The sequence below is a fragment of the Rattus norvegicus genome, chromosome 14, assembly GCF_021556685.1.
Source record: "Rattus norvegicus strain SHRSP/BbbUtx chromosome 14, alternate assembly SHRSP_T2T, whole genome shotgun sequence".
Lineage (NCBI taxonomy): Eukaryota > Metazoa > Chordata > Mammalia > Rodentia > Muridae > Rattus > Rattus norvegicus.
The window spans coordinates 65,057-90,501 of NC_141547.1; the positions used below are offsets into that span (position 1 = coordinate 65,057).

The window sequence follows — 25,445 nt, forward strand, 5'->3', positions numbered from 1 at the left end:
CTGGGTCCTCATTGCGTATCCAGTTTGTTAGTCTATGTCTTGTTATTGGGGAATTGAATCCATTGATGTTAAGAGATATTAAGGAATAGTGATTGTTGTTTCCTGTTATTTTCATATTTGGATGTGGAATTATGTTTGTCTGTCTCTCTTCTTTTGGTTTCGTTGCACAGAGATTATTTTCTTGCTTTTTCTAGGGTGTAGTTTCCCTCCTTGTGTTGAAGTTTTCCATCTATTATCCTTGGTAGGGCTAGATTTGTAGAAAGATATTGTGTAAATTTGGTTTTGTCATGGAATATCTTGGTTTCTCCATCTATGTTAATTGAGAGTTTTGCTGGGTATAGTAGCCTGGGCTGGCATTTGTGTTCCCTTAGGGTCTGTATGACATCTGCCTGGATCTTCTGGCTTTCATAGTCTCTGATGAGCAGTCTGGGTAATTCTGATAGGTTTGCCTTTATTTGTTAGTTGACCTTTGGACCAGAAAAGAAATTCCTCCCATCACATAGTCAAAACACCAAATGCACAAAACAAAGAAAAAATATTGAAAGCAATGCGGGAAAATAGTTGTCTCCTCTGAGTTCTCAGGATTGTCTCACTTCTGAGGGTTCAGCTCTCTCCCCCCATAGGATTTGGGTGCAGGGAGCTGTGTGACCAGTTCAGTTCAGTTCTGGACATTGGAAGAAACCAGCATATATTCCTCTCCACTGCTCATATATTCCTGTATCCAGAGGGCACTATGCAGGTTCCTCTTGGGCCAGGGATGTAAGCAGAAGTTTTAGTCTCCCTTGAGGTCTCAGGATTGTCCACACTTCCAGGAATACATGAAATTTTTATCTCATCTATTTTCCTAGGGGATATACTTGAAAACCCAGAAGTTCTACAGATACAATTGATGGGAGCTTCCAACTGTGCCTATCTCTACCCAGACATAGGGGGTTCTACTGTTTGCTATGCTTCACAGGCCAGGGGACCTGAAATAAATATGGTAAGTAGACCAGATTTAATTTTTGTTTTTTATTTTATATCATAAATATATGGAATTTATTTCTTGTTCAGATATAAAGAACGTATATTTTACTTAATCAAAGGACAATAGTTATTTTTAAATATTTCAGTTCAATGCAATGTATTATTATCTACATACATAAAGGAATAAATTTTATTCAACTAAGTTAAACAGAAATTTCCAAAATATGTGATCTTATGTACAATATATTATTTATTATTTGTCTGTGTTTGTATTAAATCTAGCCATTTCATCTTCTTCCTTCTCATATTTCATTTATCCCATCAAATCTTGAACTCTGTCCTTTTAGAAAGTATCGAATTCATCCATTTATTGCTCCCCTGGATTTACAGTCATGAAAATTACACATGGGTCTCTCAGTTCAACCATTTCAACTTCACCTTTGAAAACTCAGTCATGTAGTATAATCCGTGTTGAGTCCGGTATTTGGGAGTTGTATTTGAGATAAGAAAGATTCATTTCTTTCCATGCTGTTCACTTTTTAAATGATGCTAATATAATTTCTGAGTTTTGAGAATAAATGATCTCTTTGGATAGCAACTAACATGTCTTTCTTTGTTTTATTTTACAGGAGTCAGTGAGTCCTGGAAGCACTGTTATGTGCAGGCCGATATCTGGCAATGGCAAATGGATACAAATAGGTCTCACCAGTCTCAAACATTTAGCTACTATAGTGAGCCCACACTTTTCCTGGATCTTGTCATCCACAGCAAAGGCAGGTTATCCCTTAAACCCGGATTTCAATCCTTGGGTAGAAAACCCGAAATCCTCTAGTCTTGTTAGACGTCCAACCACACCGCTATTTTACTTTGGAATGACTCTTGCAGTGATGAGGATGTTTATTTTGTAGTTAATTAAATACATTATGCAAGTCTGTTGAACTGTAAATAGGAAATCAGGAAAAAAAATCAATGAAATACTGTTATTCTCTGTAGCTTCTCCTTACATATTGTTTTAATAAACAGGATTTTCCTCAACATTGGCTACTTTATATTTCTACTTGAGTTATGTACACTCTTTGGAATCTCAGGGTTGTTTTGATTTGCATTTCCCTGATGACTAAGGATGTTAAGCATTTCTTTAGGTGATTCTCAGCCATTCAGTATTCCTCAGCTGAGAATATTTTGTTTAGGTCTGTACCCCAATTTTTAATAGGGTTATTTGTCTCCCTGCAGTCTAACTTCTTGAGTTCTTTGTATATATTGAATATTAGCCCTCTCTCAGATGTAGGATTGGCAAAGATCTTTCCCCAATCTGTTGGTTGCCATTTTATCCTAACAGCAGTGTCCTTTGCCTTACAGAAGCTTTGCAGTTTTCTGAGGTCCCATTTGTTGATTCTTGATCTTAGAGCATAAGCCATTGGTGTTTTGTTCAGGAAATTTTCCCTAGTGCCCATGTGTTCGAGATGCTTCCCCACATTTTCTTCCATTACTTTGAGTGTATCTGGTTTGATGTGGAGGTCCTTGATCCACTTGGGCTTAAGCTTTGTACAGGGTGATAAGCATGGATCGATCTGCATTCTTCTACATGTTGCCCTCCAGTTGAACCAGCACCATTTGCTGAAAATGCTATTTTTTTCCCATTGGATGATTTTGGCTCCTTTGTCAAAAATCAAGTAACCATAGGTGTGTGGGTTCATTTCTGGGTCTTCAATTCTATTCCACTCTTCTATCTGTCTGTCTCTGTACCAATACCATGCAGTTTTTATCACTATTGCTCTGTAATACTGCTTGAAGTCACAGATGGTGATTCTTCCTGAATAATTCTATTTTTTTTCTCTTTTTTTCGGAGCTGGGGACTGAACCCAGGGCCTTGCGCTTGCTAGGCAAGTGCTCTACCACTGAGCTAAATCCCCAACCCCAATTCTATTATTTTTAAAATATTTTTTATTTTTATTTGTTTGAATAAGTATATACATGTGTACAATCTTGGGTCGCACATGGCATTACAAAGGCAATGGATTCCATTGACGATACTCTCAATTGTGGGATGCATAACAGATAATGAGAACCAACTGTAAATCATATGCAAGAACAGTGAACATTCTAACCACTGTGCTGCTTGGATCCCCTGTCTCATAATGACTTGTGCATATTGAAATGTCCACATAAGAACTGGTGTCCATGAAGATGAGAGTACTGAATGTCTTAACACGCAGAGATTATAGGTATTTATAAGTAACTGTGAGGGCAGGAAAAGAGCAGCAAGCAATCTTAAGCACTGTATTATCATTCTCTATTTTCTAACTTTTAATGTTAAACAATTCCAAAATCATATTTAATATGAAAAATATACAATGGTTTGGTTTAGCATCATTTTATTCTTTAAAAGCCAGTGAAATTTACCTCATAGTGAAATGTGCTACTTAACATCAAATGTGTATTTTCTCCTCTTCCTGGCTATACATTCTTGTTCATATGTAAGAAATAATTCATTATCATTTAAATTGGAATAAATAAAATGTTTATTCTACAAACAATATTGTTTTTAACAAATGGACCTCAAGACCAGCACATACGCCAAGGTAGAAGTACTGTCTCCCACCCTTCAGTACAATGACAACAAGAAATGTAGAAACTCATACTATGGGCCTTCAGAAGAGTTTTCATCGCAGGTCATAGTCAATGTTTCCCTCTGTCCAGAACCCTAACAGGCATCACTTCAGCATCAGTGTGGAGACTCTCAATACCCCCTCAATGCTACAGTAGAGTTCACATCCCATCTTGCAGACCATGTCTTATCTCTTCTGAAGGAAAAACACAGTGTTTTATTGCTGTGGTCCCTGGGTGGGGCCCCAAGGACAGCAAAGGAAATTTCCATGCCATTTTAGTAGTGCAAGAGCCTGTGTCCCCTGCAAATCAAATGACACAGGACAGAGAAACCTAGCAAATTAGTGAGCCTAAGACTGGGCCAAGAACAGGGAAGCAAATGCTTCCTCTTATCCGCGTGAGAGTGGTCTCAGATGCTGGCAGCTTGGCACCTCCTCCTGTGAACAGGAGATGCTTGATGACTGCAGAGTCCAGGTATCTTTCTCATCGATTCAAAGGCTACATAAAATGCTGGCTTCTGTAAAATACGTTAGATTTGGACCTCGATGCTGGTCTCCTGAATCTCTTTCCTGGGTTTGTGACTCTACACCCTTCACCCATTACTGGATCCAGATTCTCGCAGCTGGTATCATGAAGATGAGCCATTGAGAAGTGCAAAGTCAGTGAACCTCTCCAATATGGGTGACAGCCCCCCTCAGATGGAGCTCAGAGTTCTCAGAGGGGGACTCTGGAAATCAGGCTGATGAATGTTTCTACTAAACAACGTAATCTCATTGATGGTAAAAATATGGTGAGGTCACACGCCTCTGCCCTTGGCTTCTGGAGAAGCACGTTTGAGATAAGATGTTTGGGAGACAGAGAGCTCCCAGGCCAAGAGAAAGGAGTTTGAAGATGAACTCCCACCCTGTTTTTCTTTGTTGCAGCATCAGTGCTCGGCTACCTCAGAGGTCTACACTCTGGCAGCTTGAGACCCATTCCACTAGAATTGATAGATTAAAGCCAGAGATGAGCTGTTCCTTGCCACAGGTAAATTATACCATAGACAAGGGAGAAGCCTTGCAGCAGCCAGACAATCTTGTAGATAAAAAATATTAGGTCCAATGAGGGAAGTCGTTATCCTGTTTTACATAACCTCCCAGCTTATGGCTCTGATGAAAAGGTAGAATATTCTACCCCTTTACACTCCCAGCCTGTCTGGAAAAATTCTCAGAGGCCTGGGTTCCCAAAAGCACCAACATCCACTGGCCTGCCCCATCTTGTAGCAGCCACTTGGCCAAACATGGCTCATCCTTCTGCTCTCCTCCTTGGGGAGGGTCAAAAATGCTTCCCTTGTATGAGGAGATGCTAAATTCTGGACCTGTAAGGATGACAGGGATAGCGTTTCCATACATGCTTTACCAATATTCTTTACATCAGCAGGTCTATGAAACTCCCTTCCTACAGCTAAATTTTTCATTGTTGATAACCAAAAAACCTACAATACAACTTTTGAACTCACGAGAATAGATTCCTCAGCCAAGGTCCTTGTCATTTTTCCCAACTTAGTAGCCCATTCCTATCCTGACCCTGCCCTCAGTTTCAATTTAATTATACAAATACTTATAACTGTTAAATATTTTAAATATATAAATTAATTATCAATTATCTTATCATACTCTTTAATATAATCATATATACACTTTTAATTAACTATTAAAATAAGGCTTATTTTTCTTCCTATGCATATGTTTCATATATTTGACATTCAGTTTTCTCTATGTACTTGGAGATATACATACATACATACATACATACATACATACATACAAACAAACTTGGGTCCAACTCTCATTTAAAGAAATATATATCTACTACAACCACAAAAATTTAAACAACAAACATATGTCTCTCCATCTGGACTGCTGACCTCAGTAGGATTTAAATGACCCCAGGCTTTCAACCTACAATGTGTCTTCACCATTGTAAGAGGACCACCTGATGTAAAGCAGTGACACAAACCTTCTTATTCACAATGAACAATGTTCATTCTTGTACCTTAAGGCCAACAAGGCAATCGTATCTCCCAAATATTTTAAATATAAATTTTGTACGATGTTTAAAAATCCGAAATTATATTCCTTATGACATACTGTATAAATTATTTAAGTATAATTTAAAAGATACTGTATATAATAAAATTTAAACTATAAAAATCCATTTAAGTTAACAAATTATAACAATATATTAATTGCCTATAGATTACTATTGCATGGGGTTCAATGTATAATTTGAACTTTAGCAAAGTTTATTTTACAAATTTGGATTTCCTTGCATTCTGGGCATAAATATTCAAAATTCAGACATCATCATGGTGGAATCTTCCTTTGATGTACTTTTCTACCTCTTTCGATTACTTTTGATTGAAAGACTCCTTTATTGGACATTAGAATGACAACTCCAGGTTCTTTCTTAGGTCCATTTGCTTGGAAAGACTTTTTCCAACCCTTCACTCTAAGGAAGTCCCTCTCTGTGTCTGTGAAGCATGTTTCTTGTACACAGCACCATAATGGATCTGACTAACATATCCAGTCTGTTATCCTATTTTTTATTGGTAAATTGAGCCCACTGATATTGGGAAATATTAATAACCAATGATTATTAGTTCCAATTATTTTAATATTGGAGGTATTACTCTCCTTTCTCTGTCTCTAACTCTTTGTCTCTCTGTATCTCTCTCTCTCTCTCTCTCTCTCTCTCTGTGTGTGTGTGTGTGTGTGTGTGTGTGTCTTTTATTTTTGCTGGAAGATGATATTTTTGTGTGTTTTTGTGGGTGTAGAATTTCTCTTCTAGTATTCTCTGTAGGGCTAGAGTAGTATAAAGATATTTTGTAAATTTGGTTTTGTCATGGAATATCTTGGTTTCTCCATCTATGTTAATTGAGAGTTTTGCAGGATACAGTAACCTGGGCTGGCATTTGTGTTCTCTTACGGTCTGTATGACATCTGTCCAGGATCTTCTGGCTTTCATAGTCTTTGGCGAGAAGTCTGGTATAAATCTGATAGGTCTGCCTTTGACCTTTCCTTGACCTTTTCCCCTTAATGCTTTTAATATTCTTTCTTTGTGTTGTGCATTTGGTGTTTTGACTATTACGTGACAGGAGAAGTTTCTCTTCTGGTTCAATCTATTTGAAGTTCTGTAGGCTTCTTGTATGTTTACAGGCATCTCTTTCTTTAGGTTAGGGAAGTTTTCTTCTATGATTTTGTTGAAGATATTTACTGGCTGTTTAAGAGAAGCCAATGAAATAGGGACCATCAAACCTCAGATCTCCTATTACAGCAAGTACTGGATATCCTAACACACCCAAAGAATAAGATTATGTTCTTAAACCTTATCTCATGAAAGTTATGAATAGGCCTTTAAAGTGGATATTAATAATTCTTTTAAAATATAGGAAAACAATCAAACATGTAGAGGCCCTTAAAGAAGAAACAAATCTTTTAAAGAAACACTGGAAATTACAAACAAACCGCCAAAGGAATGAATAAAACAGTCCAAGACATACATATGGAAATAGAAAAAATAAAGAAAACACATGTGGTGGCAACCCTACATATGGAAAAACCCAAGAAAGAGAACAGGAACTGCAAATGAAAGCATCACCAACAGAATACAAGAGATATGAGAGAAAATGTCAAGTGCAGAAGATGCAATAGCAGAAATTGTGCCAAATGAAAGTGCCAAATGAAAAAGTTTCTAACTCAAAATATCTAAGAAATTAGGGACTCTATGAATAGACCACCCTAAGAATAAAAGGAATTGAAGATACTGAAGATTCCCAGTACAATGAGCTAGAAAACATCTTCAACAAAATCATAGAAGAAAACTGCCCTAACCTGAAGAAAGAGATGCCCATAAACATACAAGAACCTTACAAAGCATGAAATAGAATTGACAAGAAATGGAAATATTTTTGCCACATAATAACTGAAACACTAAATATACAGAGAATGTTAAAAGCTGTAAGAGTAAAAAGGCACAGAAACATGTTCTTGTGCTTGCCTTTCACCATTGGGATGTCTCTCCTGGTGGCTGGCCTGGGTGTGTCTTGGATGTAATCAGGCCTCCTGGGGTGCAGGCAACCTGTGTGGACTTGATGAGGTGCATCCATCAGTGACTGCTGCAGAAGTAGTTGTTGAGCAGAAGAGGAGGAAGCTCTGACAGAGAGGGGCATGGCCTATGATTACTGGACTTGCTAGGGTCCTACCAGATGGCAGGGTTGGTGGGGTCTCACCCCGTGTCTTGAATTAGAGCCAACCTCCTGGGATGTTGTAGAATTGTGGGGTGCTGTGCACTGCATCAATCCACGATTGCAGGTGGATATGCAGAATAAAAGGAGGGGAGAATCATCTTATTTTAAGCAGTATATTATTAACTTGTAGTGACAAATCATACGACTTGCAAATTTCATTAATCCGGATAACTCAGACTTAGGAATTATTGTTGTTATCCTCTTAAAATTTTGTTTAAAAGTTCTTTTTTCTAAATTAATTAACACTACAGAAAACTGGTATAAACCAATTTTTCCAAAAATGACAAATCCTATTCTTACGTTATTTTACATCATTCTTGCATCACGTAAACATGTTATATTTTGTTAGTCATTCTACTTTTATTGCTGGATTCTTACTAGTTCTCACTAGCTGAATATGTGTATCTTTTATCTTCTAGGTTATAATTATCAAAAATTCTATATATACTCTAAAAGGAGTTTTGAACTCTGATCTCATGTCTCTTGTCTTGCTGAAGCTTGTCAGCATCCTTTGTCTAAGTTCATATTATTCTAATTATTTTGTTTCATGAATTTTCTCTTCTATTTATTTTTTATTATTTACATTTTAAATGCTGCCCCCTTTCCTGGTTTCCCTTCCAGAAACATGCTATCTAATCCCTTCTCCCCTGCCTCTATGCTCCCTCACCCACCCACCCACTTTTTCTGACTTCCCCACACCCCCAACATTCCCCTACACTGCGGCATCGATTTTTTTAGAGAACCAAGGGCCTCTCCTTCCATTAATTCCTGACAAGGCCCACACTCTGCTCATATATGACTGGAACAATAGCTCGATCACTGTGTACACTTGGGATGGTGGTTTAGTCCCTGAGAGCTCTGGGGAGCTCTGGTTGGTTGGTACTGTTGTTCTTTTTTTTTTTCTTTTTTTCGGAGCTGGGGACCGAACCCAGGGCCTTGTGCTTGCTAGGCAAGCGCTCTACCACTGAGCTAAATCCCCAACCCCAGGTATTGTTCTTATGAGGTGGCAAACCCCTTCATCTCCTTCAATCCTTTCTCTAACTCCTTCATTGGGGACCCTGTTCATAGTTCAATGTTCATCCTCCTCTGTATTTGTCAGGCTCTGGCTGAGCTTCTCAGGACACAGCTATATCGGACTCCTGCCAGCAATATTGTCTGGGTTTGGTGTCTGTTTATAGGCTGGGTCCCCAGGTGGCGCAGTCTCTGGGTGACCTTTCCTTCAGTCTCTGCTCCAAACTTTGTCACTGTATTTCCTTCTGTGACCTCCCTTCAAAAAGGACTGAGGCATCCACATTTTGTCGTTCCTTCTTCTTGAGTTTCATATGAACTGTGAATTTATTTCTTATATATTCCAAGCTTTTGGTCTAATATCAGCATATCATTGAGTGCACACAATGTGGGTCCTTTGTAACTGGATAATATTTTCTAGTTCCATCATTTGCCTATGAATTTCATAAAGTCATTGTTTTTGATAGCTGAGTAATATTCCATTGTGTAGATGTACCACATTTTCTGTATCGATTTCTCTGTTGAAGGGCATCTGGGTTCTTTCCAGCTTCTGGATATTATAAATAAGGCTGCGATGAACATAGTGGAGCACGTGTCTTTGTTATATGTTGGGGCTTCTTTTGGGTATATGCCTAAGAGAGGTATAGCTGGATCCTCAGGTAGTTCAATGTCCAATTTTCTGAGGAACCTCCAGACTGATTTCCAGAATGGTTGTGCCAGTCTACAATCCCACCAACAATGGAGGAGTGTTCCTCTTTCTCCACATCCTCGCCAGCATCTGCTGTCACCTGAGTTTTTGATCTTAGCCATTCTGACTGGTGTGAGGTGGAATCTCAGGGTTGTTTTGGTTTTGATTTCCCTGATGAGTAAGGTTGTTTCTTTAGATGCTTCTCAGCCATTCTATATTCCTCAGTGGAGACTTCATTGTTTAGATCTGTAGCCCAATTTTAAAAGTGTTATTTAAATCTCTGCTGATCTGCTTTTCTGCACCACAAACGTAATGGTTGTTTCTAACCAAAGCTGTCTTACTCTTAGAATAGTTTTGCTACTCAGGATCCACAAACTATTTAGAGTAGTCATGGAAACATAAGAATGTTTAGTGTTCCTTCTCAGAACTGAGCAGCCATTAACATTTTCTCATCCTGAGAGACAGCTTTCAGAGCCTTGAGACTTCTGGAGGACCGGTTTAAACAGCTGGCAGCTCCAGAAAGAACGTCAGCACTACTGGATGGTGTGTCAAACGTGCTCATCTAAACCGATGGTGCCCTTGATATACAGCAGTCACTCCGAACGCTGTGATTTTTATCATCAGGTAAGTGGTTCTGAGTGTCTCTTTAAAAGGGGGGCGATTCCCACAATTATGTAATATGATGTGGAGCATCATGCATTTGTATATGTAAATTGTCATATAATTACATATGGTCTAGGAAATAAAATAGCTAAATCATGACTCAGTAATCCAAACCAATGTGGTATCTTTCATTTTATATGTTAAAGCCATTTCACATCCTCATAAATTTTGTTTTAAAATATTTTTACCACTTTTTCATATATTGTGATTACATGCCACTCCCTTAATTTCTCTAGATCCTCCCTACTTCTGTAGCTTTTGGTGCTGCACTTTCACTGGGAGAATACAAGTAACAGAAAACTGACTGTTTTGGTTTTTGGAACACACAGTTCGGTTGCATACGGTCATTTAATAGTTTGTAGACAATTCTGGCACATTTTAGTTTTACTTTTATGAAGTATACTCACTCTCTGAACATTGCCTGGTTTCCACCTTTATACTATTCATCTCTATGAATTTCATTCTACCATATGTCTCTCATGTGTGAATGTTTATAATACCTGTTCGTTTGTGATTTTTCTCCTTCCACTTTTGTACTGAAGATCGCATGTAGTATTCATGTTCTGGGACAGCTGCGGTTCTTCAGCACCACTCTCTCCCTAATGGTGTCTAGGAGGTGCTGCAAAGCAGGCTAAATGGATGAAGTGGAGCTGGGACCAGATCAGGTCTATAGGATTCCAGTCGGGCTGGGAGTGAGTGGCAGGAGAAGACCTTCTCCAAGGATTTTAATGAAACAGCTTTTTAAAGACAAACTTAAGTTGTGTGCATAGCTTTATTCATGGTGAGTTTGTATGTACACATTTTATCTGGGGTCAACCAGGACTGTATATGAACTTGGAAAGTGGGAATGTTTTCCAGGTAGAGGAATCCACAAACAAGTTCAGAGAAGTTGAAGCCCTGGTGGTAAAGGGATCCTCCACTTTAGATTGAGCTCAGAGATGCTCTCTGGACATGGTGGACTGTGACCTTAATTAACAGGGTTTCCCAAGCATCTCACATATTAAATAGCATTTCAAAATCTCCTTCTTCAGATTTGAATTGCTTTCAGCCATAAATGAATATATTTCAACCAAGTATGAATATATTTGCTTATTGTGAGTAGCACCATGAACATTGCTTCATGAACATCTATTTAAGGTGTTCCTTGAATTCTTTTTGTAATAGACTCTAAAACTGAAATAATAGATAACATTGGAATACCACATTTTAGAATTTGAGAGATGACTTGGTTTCTCCACTGTCTACTCCATGGGAAATACACAAAGATTTTTAACTATCTCACATCTTTCTTGAAGTAGTGTGTTTTTCTTCTTAGACAAATGTAATTTGCACAGGAAGGTTTTATTCAAGCAGAGATAAAGTGGCAAATAAGCAAATATTTTATATTTTTTCACAAATTTCTGTCATTTGTGATTCTTATTTTTATAGGACTAGAAATGGCCAATGTTGGCCAATGCTGTATTTAAAATAAAATTCATCTGTTTGTTGGAAATATTTCTGTGTAAATAAAAATTCATCCAATATGAGGAGAGCTAGTGAGCACTGCATTTAATGATGAATTTTCCTGACATGGATTGTTTGTTATACCTCAATAACCTAGTAAATTAAAGTATGTGATTTTACTGTATTAGTCGTTGTTCATATTGGAGATCACACCTTTGGGAATATTTTTGCAATTTCATGAATATTTCTTATTGAAATACTAAATTTCATTCATCCTGTCACTAAGTTGTCCCTTCAACATTTCCACCTCCTTCCAGATTTACCCAGAATCTATACAGAATCATACCCATTCTACCTGTCACTCGAATAGAAACAGAAATATAAAGTAATAAGATGCATTTAAAAAATGGAATAGGGTGAAGAAACCTAGAAGTTATAAGATTGGTGAGAATTTTCTGTGTGTTACACATTCTGCCTCACAGTAATTTTTTGTTTTTGCAGTTGCTTTATTTCTTCCAGTGATTCCCATCTCAACATTCATTACTACTAAGAACATTCTTGACTCATCTTTCAAATGTATAAATTCACGTATAACGTGCAGAGGTAAGATCCAAAGAGGGACCTCTAGAGTCACCTTAAAATTTGACCTTCAGGTAAAACATATCCAGTTGACCAGATAGAGACACGGAAAACCCCTTACCAAGAGAAACATCTTTATTTTGTCTCGTGTGGCAGCAATCTTCATTCCCCTTCACTCTTCCACAAAGCTCCCTTTTCTATATATCTTAGTTAGGGTTTCCGTTTCTGTGACGAAACACCATGACCATGGCAGCTCTTATAAGGACAACATCTACTTGGGAGTGGCTTACACTTTCAGAGTTTCAGGTGATAGTGGCTTTAAGCTATCATCATGGCAGAAAGCATGGCACCAAAACAGTGTCCAGGCAGGCATGGTATTGTAAAAGAAGCTGAGACTTCTCCATCCTTATCCAAGGCATTCAGGAGAAGAGAATGTCTCATGGGCAGCTATGGAGAGGGGCTGCCGTCACAGTAATGCACTTCCTCAAATAAGGCTATAGGTCCTAATAATGCTACTTCCTGGGTCAAGCATATTCAAACCACTATAGTGGGTATGAAGGAGAAAATGTTTCTGGTCAACAAAATATAGTTTTTAGGGTCTCTGAAGAATTCTAACCATGCAGCCATGGACGAAGTCTATTCTTCTAGTGACTGGAAGAATTCGGTTTTCCCCTTCTTGCAGAACCACACTGAAGAGATTTTTTGGGAAATAATTTTTTGGTGTCGCTTTACATTTTCACTTGTTATAGAAACCAGGGTCCAATTCACACTTGGCAATGGCTATATCATTGATCAAGGTTCCTCAAATCCATTTTTAATAGATCTTCCCGATTATGTTCAGGATCCTGATTTTACTTATAAGATTTCATAGTTTTCTGTTAAATAATCTCATTATTTGTAACAAATTTACAAGTAAGAATGTCAGGGTTGGGGATTTAGCTCAGTGGTAGAGCGCTTGCCTAGCAAGTGCAAGGCCCTGGGTTCGGTCCCCAGCTCCGAAAAAAAGAAAAAGAAAAAAAATGAATGTCAGTGCCTACCAAAGCTAGTACAGCTATACTTAAGTTACTCATTTGTGTTTATCTATCAATTTTAAAATCATATATCTATGTGTAGATATATAAATGAATCACACATATTTCATTGATACATTTGAGTTCACTACCTCTTCTTTGAGAAGAATAGGGATCAGTCCCAAGTACCTGCATAATGGCTCACCAAGAGCTGTAATTTCATTCTAAGATTCTAGCACTCTCTTTTGGACTCTACAGGAACCAGGATTACAAGAAGTATGCAGATAGGTATAGATGCAGGCAAAACATCAAATAATAATTGTAATTGTTTTATTTTTGTTTTACTTATTACAGATGTGTGTGTCTGTTGGGGGGTATGTGTGTGTGTGGGTGCCATGTCCTTAAGGACAGAAGAGGCACTGTCTCCACTGCAAGAGGTTGGGAACTGCCTCAGGATGATGTTGAGAAGCAAACTTTGATAATTTGCTGGAACAGCAAATGGTCTTGTCCATTGAGCAGTCTCCAATCCACTGATATCGACTGAAAAAGGAAAAAAATCTTTTTTATATTCTTGGTTATAGTAATTAAAAGAATAACATGTTTGTAGAAATGTTAAATGCAACTTTTAGACAGAAGAAACAAAGTATGACTAACTAGAGCTCTCTAACAATAACTTATCCTGTGTCTTTTCTTTTACTCCTTGTGCCTTGTTGATTCTGCACTTCTATGACCCCATCTACAGTTCTGCTGAAGCGAAGGAGTGGATTTTCAGATTGGCAAGCCTTCTGTGCAGCTTTATGGTCTGGGGATTTGGTATAAGCTTAGCTACTAGTAGATACTGGCGTCTGTGGGAATTCAACAACAAGGCTTTACAACTTGTATACATTGGCCTGTGGGAAGCTTACTACTATCAAGAAGTCAACAAATCAGGTTCAATAACCAGAGTGCCAGTGCACAGCGCTATGAACTCCAGTTGGACCATTTCACTTGAAATTGAGTATGCACGGGGCCTGATATTATTAGCTAATTTTATGCAGCCCATAGTCCTTATTTTCAGTTCTGTAGCTATTATGGTGTGCTGGATTAGAGCCCCATATCCCGATTTCATGATGCTGTGCTACAACACTTCTGTCTTGTTTCTGGTTCTAAACATCATTTGCACAGTTTTGGCAGTGAGCTGGAACCATGTGGTGGACCTTTATGGAGAAAGCACACTTGATTTCCCACCAACGTTTCCTGTTGGGAAAGATGATCTGCTCAGAAAGCAGAAAACCCATGTGTTCCCACTGGGGATGCTGACGGCTGTGCTCTCAGCAATCAGCATCATTATGTTGTTATATGAGATGTGGTTAATTAGACCAAAGACCAGAGTTAAGCCTGTGGCTGCCATGAAACAACCTCATCAGAAGACCTGAGCTGAGGGGTCTGTCCCAGCAGTAATTGCCAGAAGACTCCTGGGAGAGTCTACATAAACCTACTCCAGTTATATACTCATTTAAAATAAAACATTCACTTGATTATCCTGATGCTGATGTCATCTAACCATAGTCTCCTATACTCTGCAAATGCACTCTGGTATATGAAGGTCTTCCTTCCTAGAAATCTATAGGCCAAGATTATGTAAACAAATATTTTTGACAAACATGCAAAGAGTTCATACAGAGTCAAAGTTACATAGGTTCATATGATCTATCTCCAGGATGAAAGGATGTTAATATGCCACCTTATACCAAACAGGAAAGCAACCATGGGGAAACTACCACAAGAAAGCAATGTGGGGTCCTTGTAGTTAACAGTCTCTGAGCTTTGTCACCTCTGCTTAGGTTGGTAATTGGAGGATAAGGAGTCCACACTATAAATGGAACTAAATTGGTAGCATCCATGGGCCTCAGCCACTAGGAGGAACTAGAGCCCTTACAAACCCCTACTGTGAACAAGCCAACTCTGGGCCTACAGATACAGATATCCTCTCACAAACTATATACTTTTCTATTGAGAAATACTGAGCTGAATAAAAACTTTACTCATATGGGTGGAGGCTATGCTGCAGTAAGTGGATTATGAGAACAACTGGTTGTCAAATAAAACCACACACTATCTTCTTGTTCCATGTTGTAAACCTCTTTGTGCTGAAACAATACCAAGTCTATAGTATAAATTTGTAAAGATGGGCAGGGTTTTAGTAAATTTTATTTAAAATATTTTGCAGTAGGTCTAGATCAGTCATTGGTTTTTTTTTTCTTATACAGCAGCCAGGAGACAGTTCAGCACCCAGGGTCATTGACAGGATGTGTGTATATAAGAAAAAAAAAAACACGGCTAATTTAGGTGGAAGTACACTATGAGTGGATAGCTTCTGTGCTCTGTGAAACATGGGAGACTCCATTCATTAGCTGGATTTCTCCTTCTCTGACCTCGTCTGGGGAAATCACCCACATTCATCTCTGCCAAAGGAACATCTCATCAGCTCAGTTTGATTGCAGCAATGATATCCTTTCTCCTGATAAATACTTTTCAGTCAGCTACAAGATTCCTGAAATGCTCCCCTTTGCTAATGAGGCATTCCAGGTACCATAATCCCCTTAGCTGATGACCATTAGCCATCTTGGCTGTTCTTACCCTATGTGTCCAAAACCGAATAGGTCTTGAATCACCATAACTGTTATGGACTCTATATTCAAAAGCAGAAAAAGTCCATATTGAATCCAAGCTACATAGATTCACATGACCTGCCCACCGCCATCTACCCCCCCTTACCACCTCCACCCCAAATTCCCCTGCTCTGGGGGGTCCAACCTTGGCAGGGCCAAGGGCTTACCCTTCCACTGGTGCCCCAACAAGGCTATTCTCTGCTACATACACAGGAGCCAGGGGTCAGTCCATTCATAGTCTTTCGATAGTGGTTTAGTCCCTGGAAGCTCTGGTTGGTTGGCATTGTTGTTCTTATGGGGTTGCAAGCCTCTTCAGCTCTTTTAGTCCTTTCTCTTAATTCCTCCAACGGGGGTCGTGTTCTCTGTTCAGTGGTTTGAAGCTAGCTTTGACCTCTGTATTGGACATGCTCTGGATGTTCCTGTCAGCATGCACTTCTTAATTTCATCCGTCTTATCTAGTTTTGGTGGCTGTATATTTATGGGCCACATGTAGGGCAGGCTCTGAATGGCCGTTCCTTCAGTCTCTGCTCTAAACTTTGATCCAATCATTCTTATTTAAAGATTTTCTCTCAAATCTGTCCTCTATCATGTGAGACACCTGATGGGTTTGACAGACAAAGGAGAGCAAAACAAAGTAAATTAGGAGACTATTACCAAGAGGGACTACTGCTATTCATCTCATAATCTTTTAGTTTTGGTACAACTTCCTAAAATTTTTACTAAGATATAAACCCTATCTAAAGATATTTCTCGTTCTTCCAGATTTGTAAGTATACTGGACATGATTAAAATTTTGTATCAAATAGTTAACTCAAAACTAGTAACATTTGGGTTAATAACTAAACATTTGCATTAAAGAAATATATGGCTCACTGCCATCTGCTCAGGATCTTCTGACTTTCATATTTCTGATAGGAAGACTGGTATAAGTCTTACAGGTCTGCCATTTTATGTTACTTGACCTTTTTCCCTTACTGCTTTTAATATTCTTTCTTTGTTTTGTGCATTTGGTGTTTAGAATATTATATGATGGGAGGAATTTCTTTTCTGGTCCAATCTATTTGGAGTTCTGTAGGCTTCTTGTATGTTCTCTTTCTTTAGGTTAGGGAAATTTTCTTCTATGATTTTGTTGAAGATATTTACTGTTCCTTTGAGCTGGGAGTCTTCACTCTCTTCTATATCTATTATCCTTAGGTTTGATCTTCTCATTGTGTCCTGGATTTCCTGGATGTTTTGGGCTAGGAGCTTTTTGCATTTTACATTACCTTTGACAGTTGTACCGATGTTTTCTATGGTATCTCCTGCCCCTGAGAATCTCTCTTCTATCTCTTGTATTCTTTTGGTGATGCTTGTGTCTATGGCTCCATGTCCCTTCCTTAGGTTTTCAATATCCAGGATTATCTCCCTTTGTGCTTTCTTTATTGTTTCTATTTCCATTTTTAAATCCTGGATGCTTTTGTTCAATTCCTTCACCTGTTTGGTTGTGTTTTCCTGCAATTCTTTCTGGGATTTTTGTGTTTCCTCTTTAAGGGCTTCTACTTGTTTACTTGTGTTTTCCTGCATTTCTCTAAGGGAGTTCTTTAGGTCCTTCTTAGAGTCCTCCACCATCATAAAATGTGATTTTAAATTTAAATCTTACTTTTCTGGTTCGTTTGGATATCCACTATTTTCTTTGGTGGGAGAACTGGGTTCTGATATGCCAAGTAGTCTTGGTTTCTGTTGCTTAGGTTCCTGTGCTTGGCTCTAGCCATTGGGTGTCTCTGGTGTTTGCTTGTCTTCCTGTTTCTGAGAGTGACTTGACTCTGCTATAGGCCTCTGTGTCAGCACTCCTATAGAACTGTTTTCCTGTTTCCTTTCAGTCTTTTCTGAGAACAGGTGCTCTGATTTCAGGTGTGTCGGGCTCCTGGTGACTGCCTTCCAGCTCTAGGCCCGGGCAGGAATCAAAGGGTCCTGACCCTGATTGCTTCTAGGTCCTTGCACCCAGCGGGCACAGTTGGCACTAGGCGATTCCCTCCTGGGTTTAGACTGTGAACAGAGGGCATTCTCCTCTGGCTTCTCAAGAGTATCCACACTTCTGAGGTTCCAGCTCTCTCCCCCATGGGATTTGGGTGCAGGAAGCTGTTTGTCCGGTTCTGTTCAGTCCTGGGCACAGACCAGAACCGCAGGTACCAGTGGCTGTCTGTTCCTACATCCCTGTGTCCAGAGGCACTGTGCAGTTTCCCCTTGGACCAGGGATGTGCGCCGAGGTGTGCAGAAGTGGCAGTCTGTCCTGCGGTCTCAGGATGTCTGCACTTCTGGGTGTTCAGCTCTCTTCCCCACGGGATTTGGGTCCATTTTTTTTAAATTGGGTATTTCTTATTTACATTTCACATGTTATTCCCTTTCTCGGTTTCCTGTTCATCAGTCCTCTAACCCCTCACCCTCACCTTCTATAATGGTGTTCCCCTTCTCATGCTCGAATTACCCAAGATGCAATGCACAGACCACATGAAACTCAAGAAGGATAACCAAATTACTGATGCTTCACTCCTTCTTGTAAAGGGGAACAAAAATGTCCATAGGAGGGGATAGGGTGGCAAAGTTTAGAGGAGAGACTGAAGGAATGGCCATTCAGAGCCTGCCCTACATCTTTGTTTCTTAAACTGTAAATGGGGGGGGGGGTGGTGGTTAGAGTAAGAATAACCACGGTATACAAATGCGTGATAAACTTCCCCTGACTCTGTGCATAGGAGCTGCTAGGCCGGATATAGACAGCAGTGATTGTGCCATAAAACAGTAACTACCAGCAGGTGGGATCCACAGGTTCCAGGAGCTTTACCCCAGGTTAGAGCTGGCCTTAACCTGTAATCTTTCTCCATTTAAAAATTGTTTTTAGAAAAAAAGAACATGAAGGTAAAGAATGGCTAATCAAAATATCAGCCATTTATCATTCAATCAATAATACTTTAAAAACAACTGTAAGTACGTCACTACAAACATTTACAAGATGTGTGTATTGCCAATATTAATACAAAACACTCCATGGAAGATATTATGACCAAGAAAAAAACTTAAGTCAAACCACTTATACTACTCTTGGAGTATTTGAGAAATTAATAGTAAATGATATATTTTCCATTGGATGCTATTACTTTGCAGATGATATAACTGCAAATATATGCAAACAGAAGAAACTTGTTCTCAAGTTAATATCTGAATTTGCTGAAGAACAGAGGACACATTTCTGAAGAATGGAAGTCAAGTCTTTGACTTCTAATGCCAGAAATTGACCCCACATGGCACCTCACACTTTGATAACTGTAACTATACAAACATCTCTTGAATATTTCTATTGATTCATCCTCATAGTTATCCACATGTGTGGCTAAAAATGAGATCTGATCAAATATGATCTATTAAAACAAAGGTGATAGTTGTCATTCTCAAAAAAATATAAATGTTCAGTGAATCAATACCACTATACATATTTAAGAATCTTTAGAGCCAGAGAGTAGCTGAGCACAGAGAATATATAAGCAAATTCTGTAAGACAAGAAGCGAATGAGAGGCAATGAAACACTCACATTTAGAAGGGGTGGGAGATGACAGTCAACGGCCTAAAGAGAATTAGGGAAGGGAAAGGGACAAAAGTAAGAATAAAGGAACTGGTACCACAGGATCTTAAGAACAGAAGAGAAAGATAAAAACCATCTTAGAAGGCAAAGTGTGTTGTGAAACTAAAATCACAACTTAAAACTTTATCTAAAGCATGAAGAATGCACACCAGGACTACACACCCAGATAAGGGTTCTATGATGTCACAATATTTGGAAGCAAAACTTGCCCTTCAAAGCATGGGGTCTGAAACCTGTAGAGCTTCTAAACCCACCCTGCTGGGTTTGATTGACATCCTGTCAGTCGAGACTCTCCTAGATAAAACATGAAGCTTTTAATTGAGTGTTTCCTCATTCTGCTCCCAGGACCCAAGCCTTGTAACATTGTGTTTAAAAAATTTAGAACAAAGGGGCTGGAGAGATGGCTCAGTGGTTAAGAGCACTGACTGCTCTTCCAGAGGTCCTGAGTTCAATTCCCAGCAACCACATGGTGGCTCACAACCATCTGTAATGGGATCTGATGCCCTCTTCTGGTGTGTCTGAGGACAGCAACACAGTACTCATGTAAAATAAATAAACTTAAAAAAAACTAGAACAAATGGCTAAAATGACGCTGACATGTGCCTCCCATGTGATGCCTTGAGCATTCATCAGGAATTCAGCAAGTGTTATATTCCTGTCTGTCTTGTGAATATATCATCTCACTTTTGAGTACCTCCTAAAACACATTAGTAAGCAGAACAAGAAAAAACCTTCAAGGACTTTGACTACTATTGATGAGAGGCTTTATAATTGATTCAATATAGTTAGACATTACTGGTTTGTTTAGATTTCCTACTTTGAGAATCTATCTTGAGGTAGGTGTGTGTGTGTGTGTGTGTGTGTGTGTGTGTGTGTGTGTGTGAGAGAGAGAGAGAGAGAGAGAGAGAGAGAGAGAGAGAGAAAGAACATACCTTGGAGACAATTTAAAACTTGTATCTATAAATTTGTTTCAGTATGTTTAATGAATAAATGCATTATAACCTCAAGTATTTAACATGGCTTATTCTGTGCTTATGTAAAGAACATTGCATAGGTGATGTTTGTTCTTCCACCTCTGCATGAACCTCTGGGAACCTGTGTCAGATATAATGTATGCTCCTGTGACATTTGTAGATGGCATAAAATCCAAAGCTGCTTTCCAAGATTTGTACAGATTGTACAGTTATATAAAGTAACTACAGGGCTAGAGAGATGGTTCAATGAACATTGGAGCTTGATGAAAAGAGTGATGGCTTGAGTTAAATCCCCAGAACCCTCCAGGTAGAAGTCAACTCCTTCAAGTTGTCCTCTGACCTCCACATGTGCATGCCACACACATACATTCTAATGAACAAACAAATAATTAAATAAATAGTAAAACACATAGGTTATTTTCATCCATATTTCTGATTCTACTGAACATCTTTGTTTGGTGTTAGAAGTTATTTAAAAATTTAGCAAACCTTTCCTGTTTCCCATCCTTATTAATGAATAGCATTGTTTCATTTACTTGGAACCTAGTACATTTCAATAGTGAGTATGCTAAATTAGACTCCATGAGTTTGGGATCTTGTCACTTGTACCTTTATAAATTTTTCAAGGATTGATGCCTGTTCTAGTTAGGTTTTTATTGCTGTGATAAACACCATAACACAACAACTTAATGAGGAAAGAGCTTTTTTAGCTTATTTTATAGTTCATCACTGAGGGCAATCCAGAACTCTAGGCATGAATCTGGAGATAAGAAATGAAGTAGAGGCCATGAAGAATTGTTTCTTTCTAGCTTCCTCCCCAGGCTTTGTTCACCTTGCTGTCTTTTACAACAGAACCTACCCAGAGGTGGTGCCACCTACAGTGAGCCGGGCCTTACCTAACAGTGATCAAAAAACTGTTCTATGAACTTTCCCACAATCTGGTGGGAATATTTTCCAAATTAAGGCTTCCTCTTTACCTTTTCCCAAATGATTCTAACTTGTGTCAAACTGGTAGTTTCGGTCAGTTTTTAAGCAAGACAATACTGGTCAGGGACATTCAAGAGCCATTGGCTGATTCAAGATTCCCTTTCTGATGAACATCGAAAGTACTATAGGGATTTTTCTCATCATTTTGAAGAATTTTTGACACAATATCTCAGCAACTTTTGTTTGTTTTGTTTTGATTTTGAGGCAAGGCCTCACCCCGTAGTGATGGCTGGCCTCACTACTGGTTCTGGAGACCAGGCTGGCTTTGCATTCACAGAGATTTGCTTGCCTATGGCTCCCAAGCTCTGGAATTAAAGGCATGTACCACACCTGGCTTCAGCTACTCATTATACAAATCCAGTGGGATGCACAGCATTATCTCTCCGTATTCTATAGTAAGTCACAGTCTCAGCAAGATCAATCTGTCAGAAGTTATCACAGGATAAAAAGATAACTTTCCTCTCCCAAGATAATGTTCATTTAATTGGTGAACCAATTAATATTAATTTAATTGTTTTACCTAGTAACAGCAGAATGCTGTTTAAAAAATATTTTTCTTGTTTTTAAGGCGATTAAAGAGTATGCAATTGTATACTTTATCCATACCATCACAGATGTTTATAGTTTGTTCCTGTAACTATTAATGTGCTCTGCCCACCATCACAGAATCAAAAATTAAACCTAATTGTTACCAGACATTTAAACTTCTACTTGAACACCTATTTTTAAAACATTAAATGCTAGTGTGTTTTTGCATTTCTTAAACCAGCTGAACATTATTTCAAAATTTACGTTTGTGTTACTAAAAGATACTTTTCCAGAGCATAGGCTAAGTCAATTAGTTAAAATATTTTACTTGCAAAGAGAATTATTACATAACAATTTAATTACCAAATGACACCGTATATATGTGTGTGGTATTTATTACCCAAATTATAAAAAGGTTAAGATAGATAAAATAGATTCCCTTTTAATGTCATTTTAAGTGAAAATATTGTGTATTTATTCAAACTATGTATTTTATTGATTTCCCTGACACATACGCAGTTTTCTACATTTTAATCACAAGTTTGAAAAGCGATTTGTCTGTATTTTTAATTGCTTCCTTCACTTGTAGTGAACTACTATGAAAATTTTCAGTGGTGGGAAAGGCAAATTGGATAAAGATTTGCGTTGTCATAATATAATGTTTCTTCACCAGAATAAATGAATTCTGTAGTACGACATTCATTCCACAACTGAAGAATCTCCAGATTCTATTCTCTGGTCCACATCTTAACCAACTTCTTATCTCTGCTTCTGCTTTCAAGTTACTTTATTTTTAAATTTTACTTCTACAGAAGTATTAAGCCAACTCTGTAAGCTCATGTTTTCTGTTCATTTTATTGAGCAAGCATATTTTTATAACTCTCTGCCTGCCGCATATGGACAGTAAAGAAGATGGGCTGGTTTGGAGACAAGTTAACAAAAACTTCCCAGAAAAATTTTATTTGGACCTCATGAATGAATATGAGTTGAATAGATCAGGCAAGCTAGACATAAAATTCTCTTTATGTAAAAAGAAGGACACATGAAAAGGTTCCAGGTGTAGGGGAAGCCTAAGACCTTAATGTAGGCAAAAAATGATACACTTTAGGGAGCAAGGGAAAGAGACTTCTTGTGAGAGATGAAATCATTAAGATTTCAGAGCAATAAGAAAAAGTTCAAGGACATGAGATATCTGTTCTGACATAGAAAAGTATTCCCAAAATTAAAACATTACCTATTTGTCAAATAAGACAAGTGTGCAGACAGTGAAACCAAGAGGAAAGCAGATGAAATGAGCCCACTGGATTTGCTCTTTTGGTCATTCAGAAAAGGTTGTGGAACTTCGCACTAGAGAGCTGAGTTGGAAAGAAATGGAGGAGATGGGTGACATCAGGGAATGCAATACTTAAAATTCAAAATGAGGAAGGAATAAAAGTTTAGGATAATAACTGACATAAATTAAATAAATGAGTCATGGGATAAGTCTCATGGCATCTCATTCTGACAAATGCACAATAACAAAAAAAGGAAATATAAAATAGATAGGCTGTGTTAGAAAAGTTACAGGGGTTAAATAATTTTCTTAAAATGATGCTGATTAAAGAATGGCAATATTGAGGAGCACATTTCAGTCCATTTGAAGCCACAATGAGTGTCCTGTGCTCCTAGTTTAACAAATGGTCTGTGGAGTTTCTTGCTGAAACAATGACAGCAGGAAACACTCTACAGCTAGGGTGGATCATGGTTCAGTTATGGCCATGTGCAGCTGGAGGCATCTTTGAGATACCCAGGTAAATATTAAGAGAATTATTACTTGAACTTTAGAGGAAATGTTTGTACTAGAGAGATAAATTGTGACATAGCAACATGCATGTGGATGGAAGCAGATGAAGAAAGAAAGGAAGAAACATGGAGACGGACACTTTTTTTTTTTTGTTTCTTTTTTTCGGAGCTGGGGACTGAACCCAGGGCCTTGCGCTTCCTAGGCAAGCGCTCTACCACTGAGCTAAATCCCCAACACCGGAGACGGACACTTTTAAGGACTCGATTAATTTGTCACAATGGCTAACTAAACAGAAAGACTGACAAGGAAAAAATAACAAACTAAAGAAACCCAGGGAAGCTCTAAATCACAGTTGAAGTATAAACTCTGGTGCAAAAAAAGTTGTTCGTAAATACAAGAAAAGCCCTAGTTATCCACTCAGATGCTTTTCATACAGAACTTTTTCTGCTGATGACTGTCCCTTCATGCACAGGCGCTGTGACATCAGCAATCTAGAGCCCAGTGACAGAGGAAGTAACAGGGTTGCAGCTCCATCTGCCTCTTCAGGCTCAGAGAGCAAACTGAGGCCCCGAGGCACCTCGATTTTGACACCTAGGCTCACACTCAAGTCTCCTGTGCCCCTGTATCTTCTCCTTTCTCCTTCTTTGTTCTAGTCTATTAGCAAGCTCCCACACGGTAAAGCAGATAGACAGAATATCTGAAACCATGAATGTTTCTCCATTAGGATTACCTGCCTTGAAAGTTTTCCCAGGACTTGCTTCATAAGTCTAGACACACAACCTGTATGTGTCTTCTTAACCCTACTTCTGTCTGTCAATCTTTATTTGTTCAAACCTCAATTTAAATGCCACCTTTAATTTCACTTATAAAAAGATGTTTCTGGAAACTCTGGGGGCCTTTGTTTCAATATTAGCTATAAAGCTTAAGTACAATCTACATGTTTTTCTGACTTTCATCACCTATTCTATAAATAGATCACCTATAAATCTTTTCAGAATAGATACCCTGTCTTATGTACTTTTTTAGTAAAGTAATGAACATATGTGTTAAAAGCATTCAGCAATAATCAAAATCTTTTGGAACATCAGATACTAGTAAAATTACCGAGAGAGAGAGAGAGAGAGAGAGAGAGAGAGAGAGAGAGAGAGAGAGAGAAGAAAAGTTCTCTTTTATATAGTCAGAATGTTGAAAATTTGGGAGAAAGTTCCTAAAAAGGCTATCACTATTCTCATAGAAACCAAAGGATTAAAAAATGTATTGTTATAATGAATTACTAAGGCCACACAGTTAACAAGTCTACACTAAAACCAGAAATACAATATTTCCGTTTCCAAATCTAGAACAAATTTCTGTCTTTCCTAAATGAAGTAGGTTAACTCAGCACCAAACAGCCTGAGCACAATAAATCATCAGTAAACAAATGCTCATTCAGAGGTACAGAGAAAGTGACCTTTTATCTCCTCTTGCAAAACTAGACAATATAACACAAGAAAGAAAACAGACTTTTTTTTTTGAATCTTGCAGGGTAAGAACTCAAGAATGGTTTTTAAGCACCTACTGGGAAAGTTTTTCAAATCATTTAAGAGAAAAGATTCCTCTCTGTTGGGGATTTTCGTGTCTAAGGAGTCTAGTGTCTCTCTTTAAAGAATGTACTCG

The 25,445-nt window shown here is 38.3% G+C and overlaps 2 protein-coding genes across 4 annotated transcripts in view; both read left to right on the top strand.

Annotated features, from left to right (window-relative positions):
* The window catches only part of Tmprss9l1 (transmembrane serine protease 9 like 1), a 32,038-nt gene extending 29,984 nt beyond the window's left edge, over positions 1 to 2,054 (top strand). Inside the window, 2 exon segments of one of the 2 annotated variants that reach the window (NM_001447027.1) lie at positions 849 to 982; positions 1,596 to 2,054. In NM_001447027.1, the coding sequence (NP_001433956.1) occupies positions 849 to 982; positions 1,596 to 1,874 (413 nt within the window). In that variant the 3' untranslated portion in view covers positions 1,875 to 2,054. 2 annotated transcript variants of the gene reach the window in all.
* Positions 2,055 to 9,980: 7,926 nt separating this feature from the next.
* Positions 9,981 to 15,358, top strand: LOC146679310 (uncharacterized). 2 transcript variants are annotated; one of them, NM_001447028.1, is given in 4 exon segments: positions 9,995 to 10,181; positions 10,834 to 11,001; positions 12,165 to 12,266; positions 13,995 to 15,358. In NM_001447028.1, coding segments are annotated over 2 exon segments (702 nt in total). In that variant the 5' UTR covers positions 9,995 to 10,181; positions 10,834 to 11,001; positions 12,165 to 12,237; the 3' UTR covers positions 14,668 to 15,358.
* The last annotated feature ends 10,087 nt before the right edge of the window (positions 15,359 to 25,445 follow it).

Coding starts and splice junctions, on each gene's coding strand:
- LOC146679310 (XM_087582146.1), top strand. CDS start 12,238: ATGTATAAATTCACGTATAACGTGCAGAG. Junction 12,267..13,994: donor TTCACGTATAACGTGCAGAG/GTAAGATCCAAA, acceptor CCCCATCTACAG/TTCTGCTGAAGCGAAGGAGT.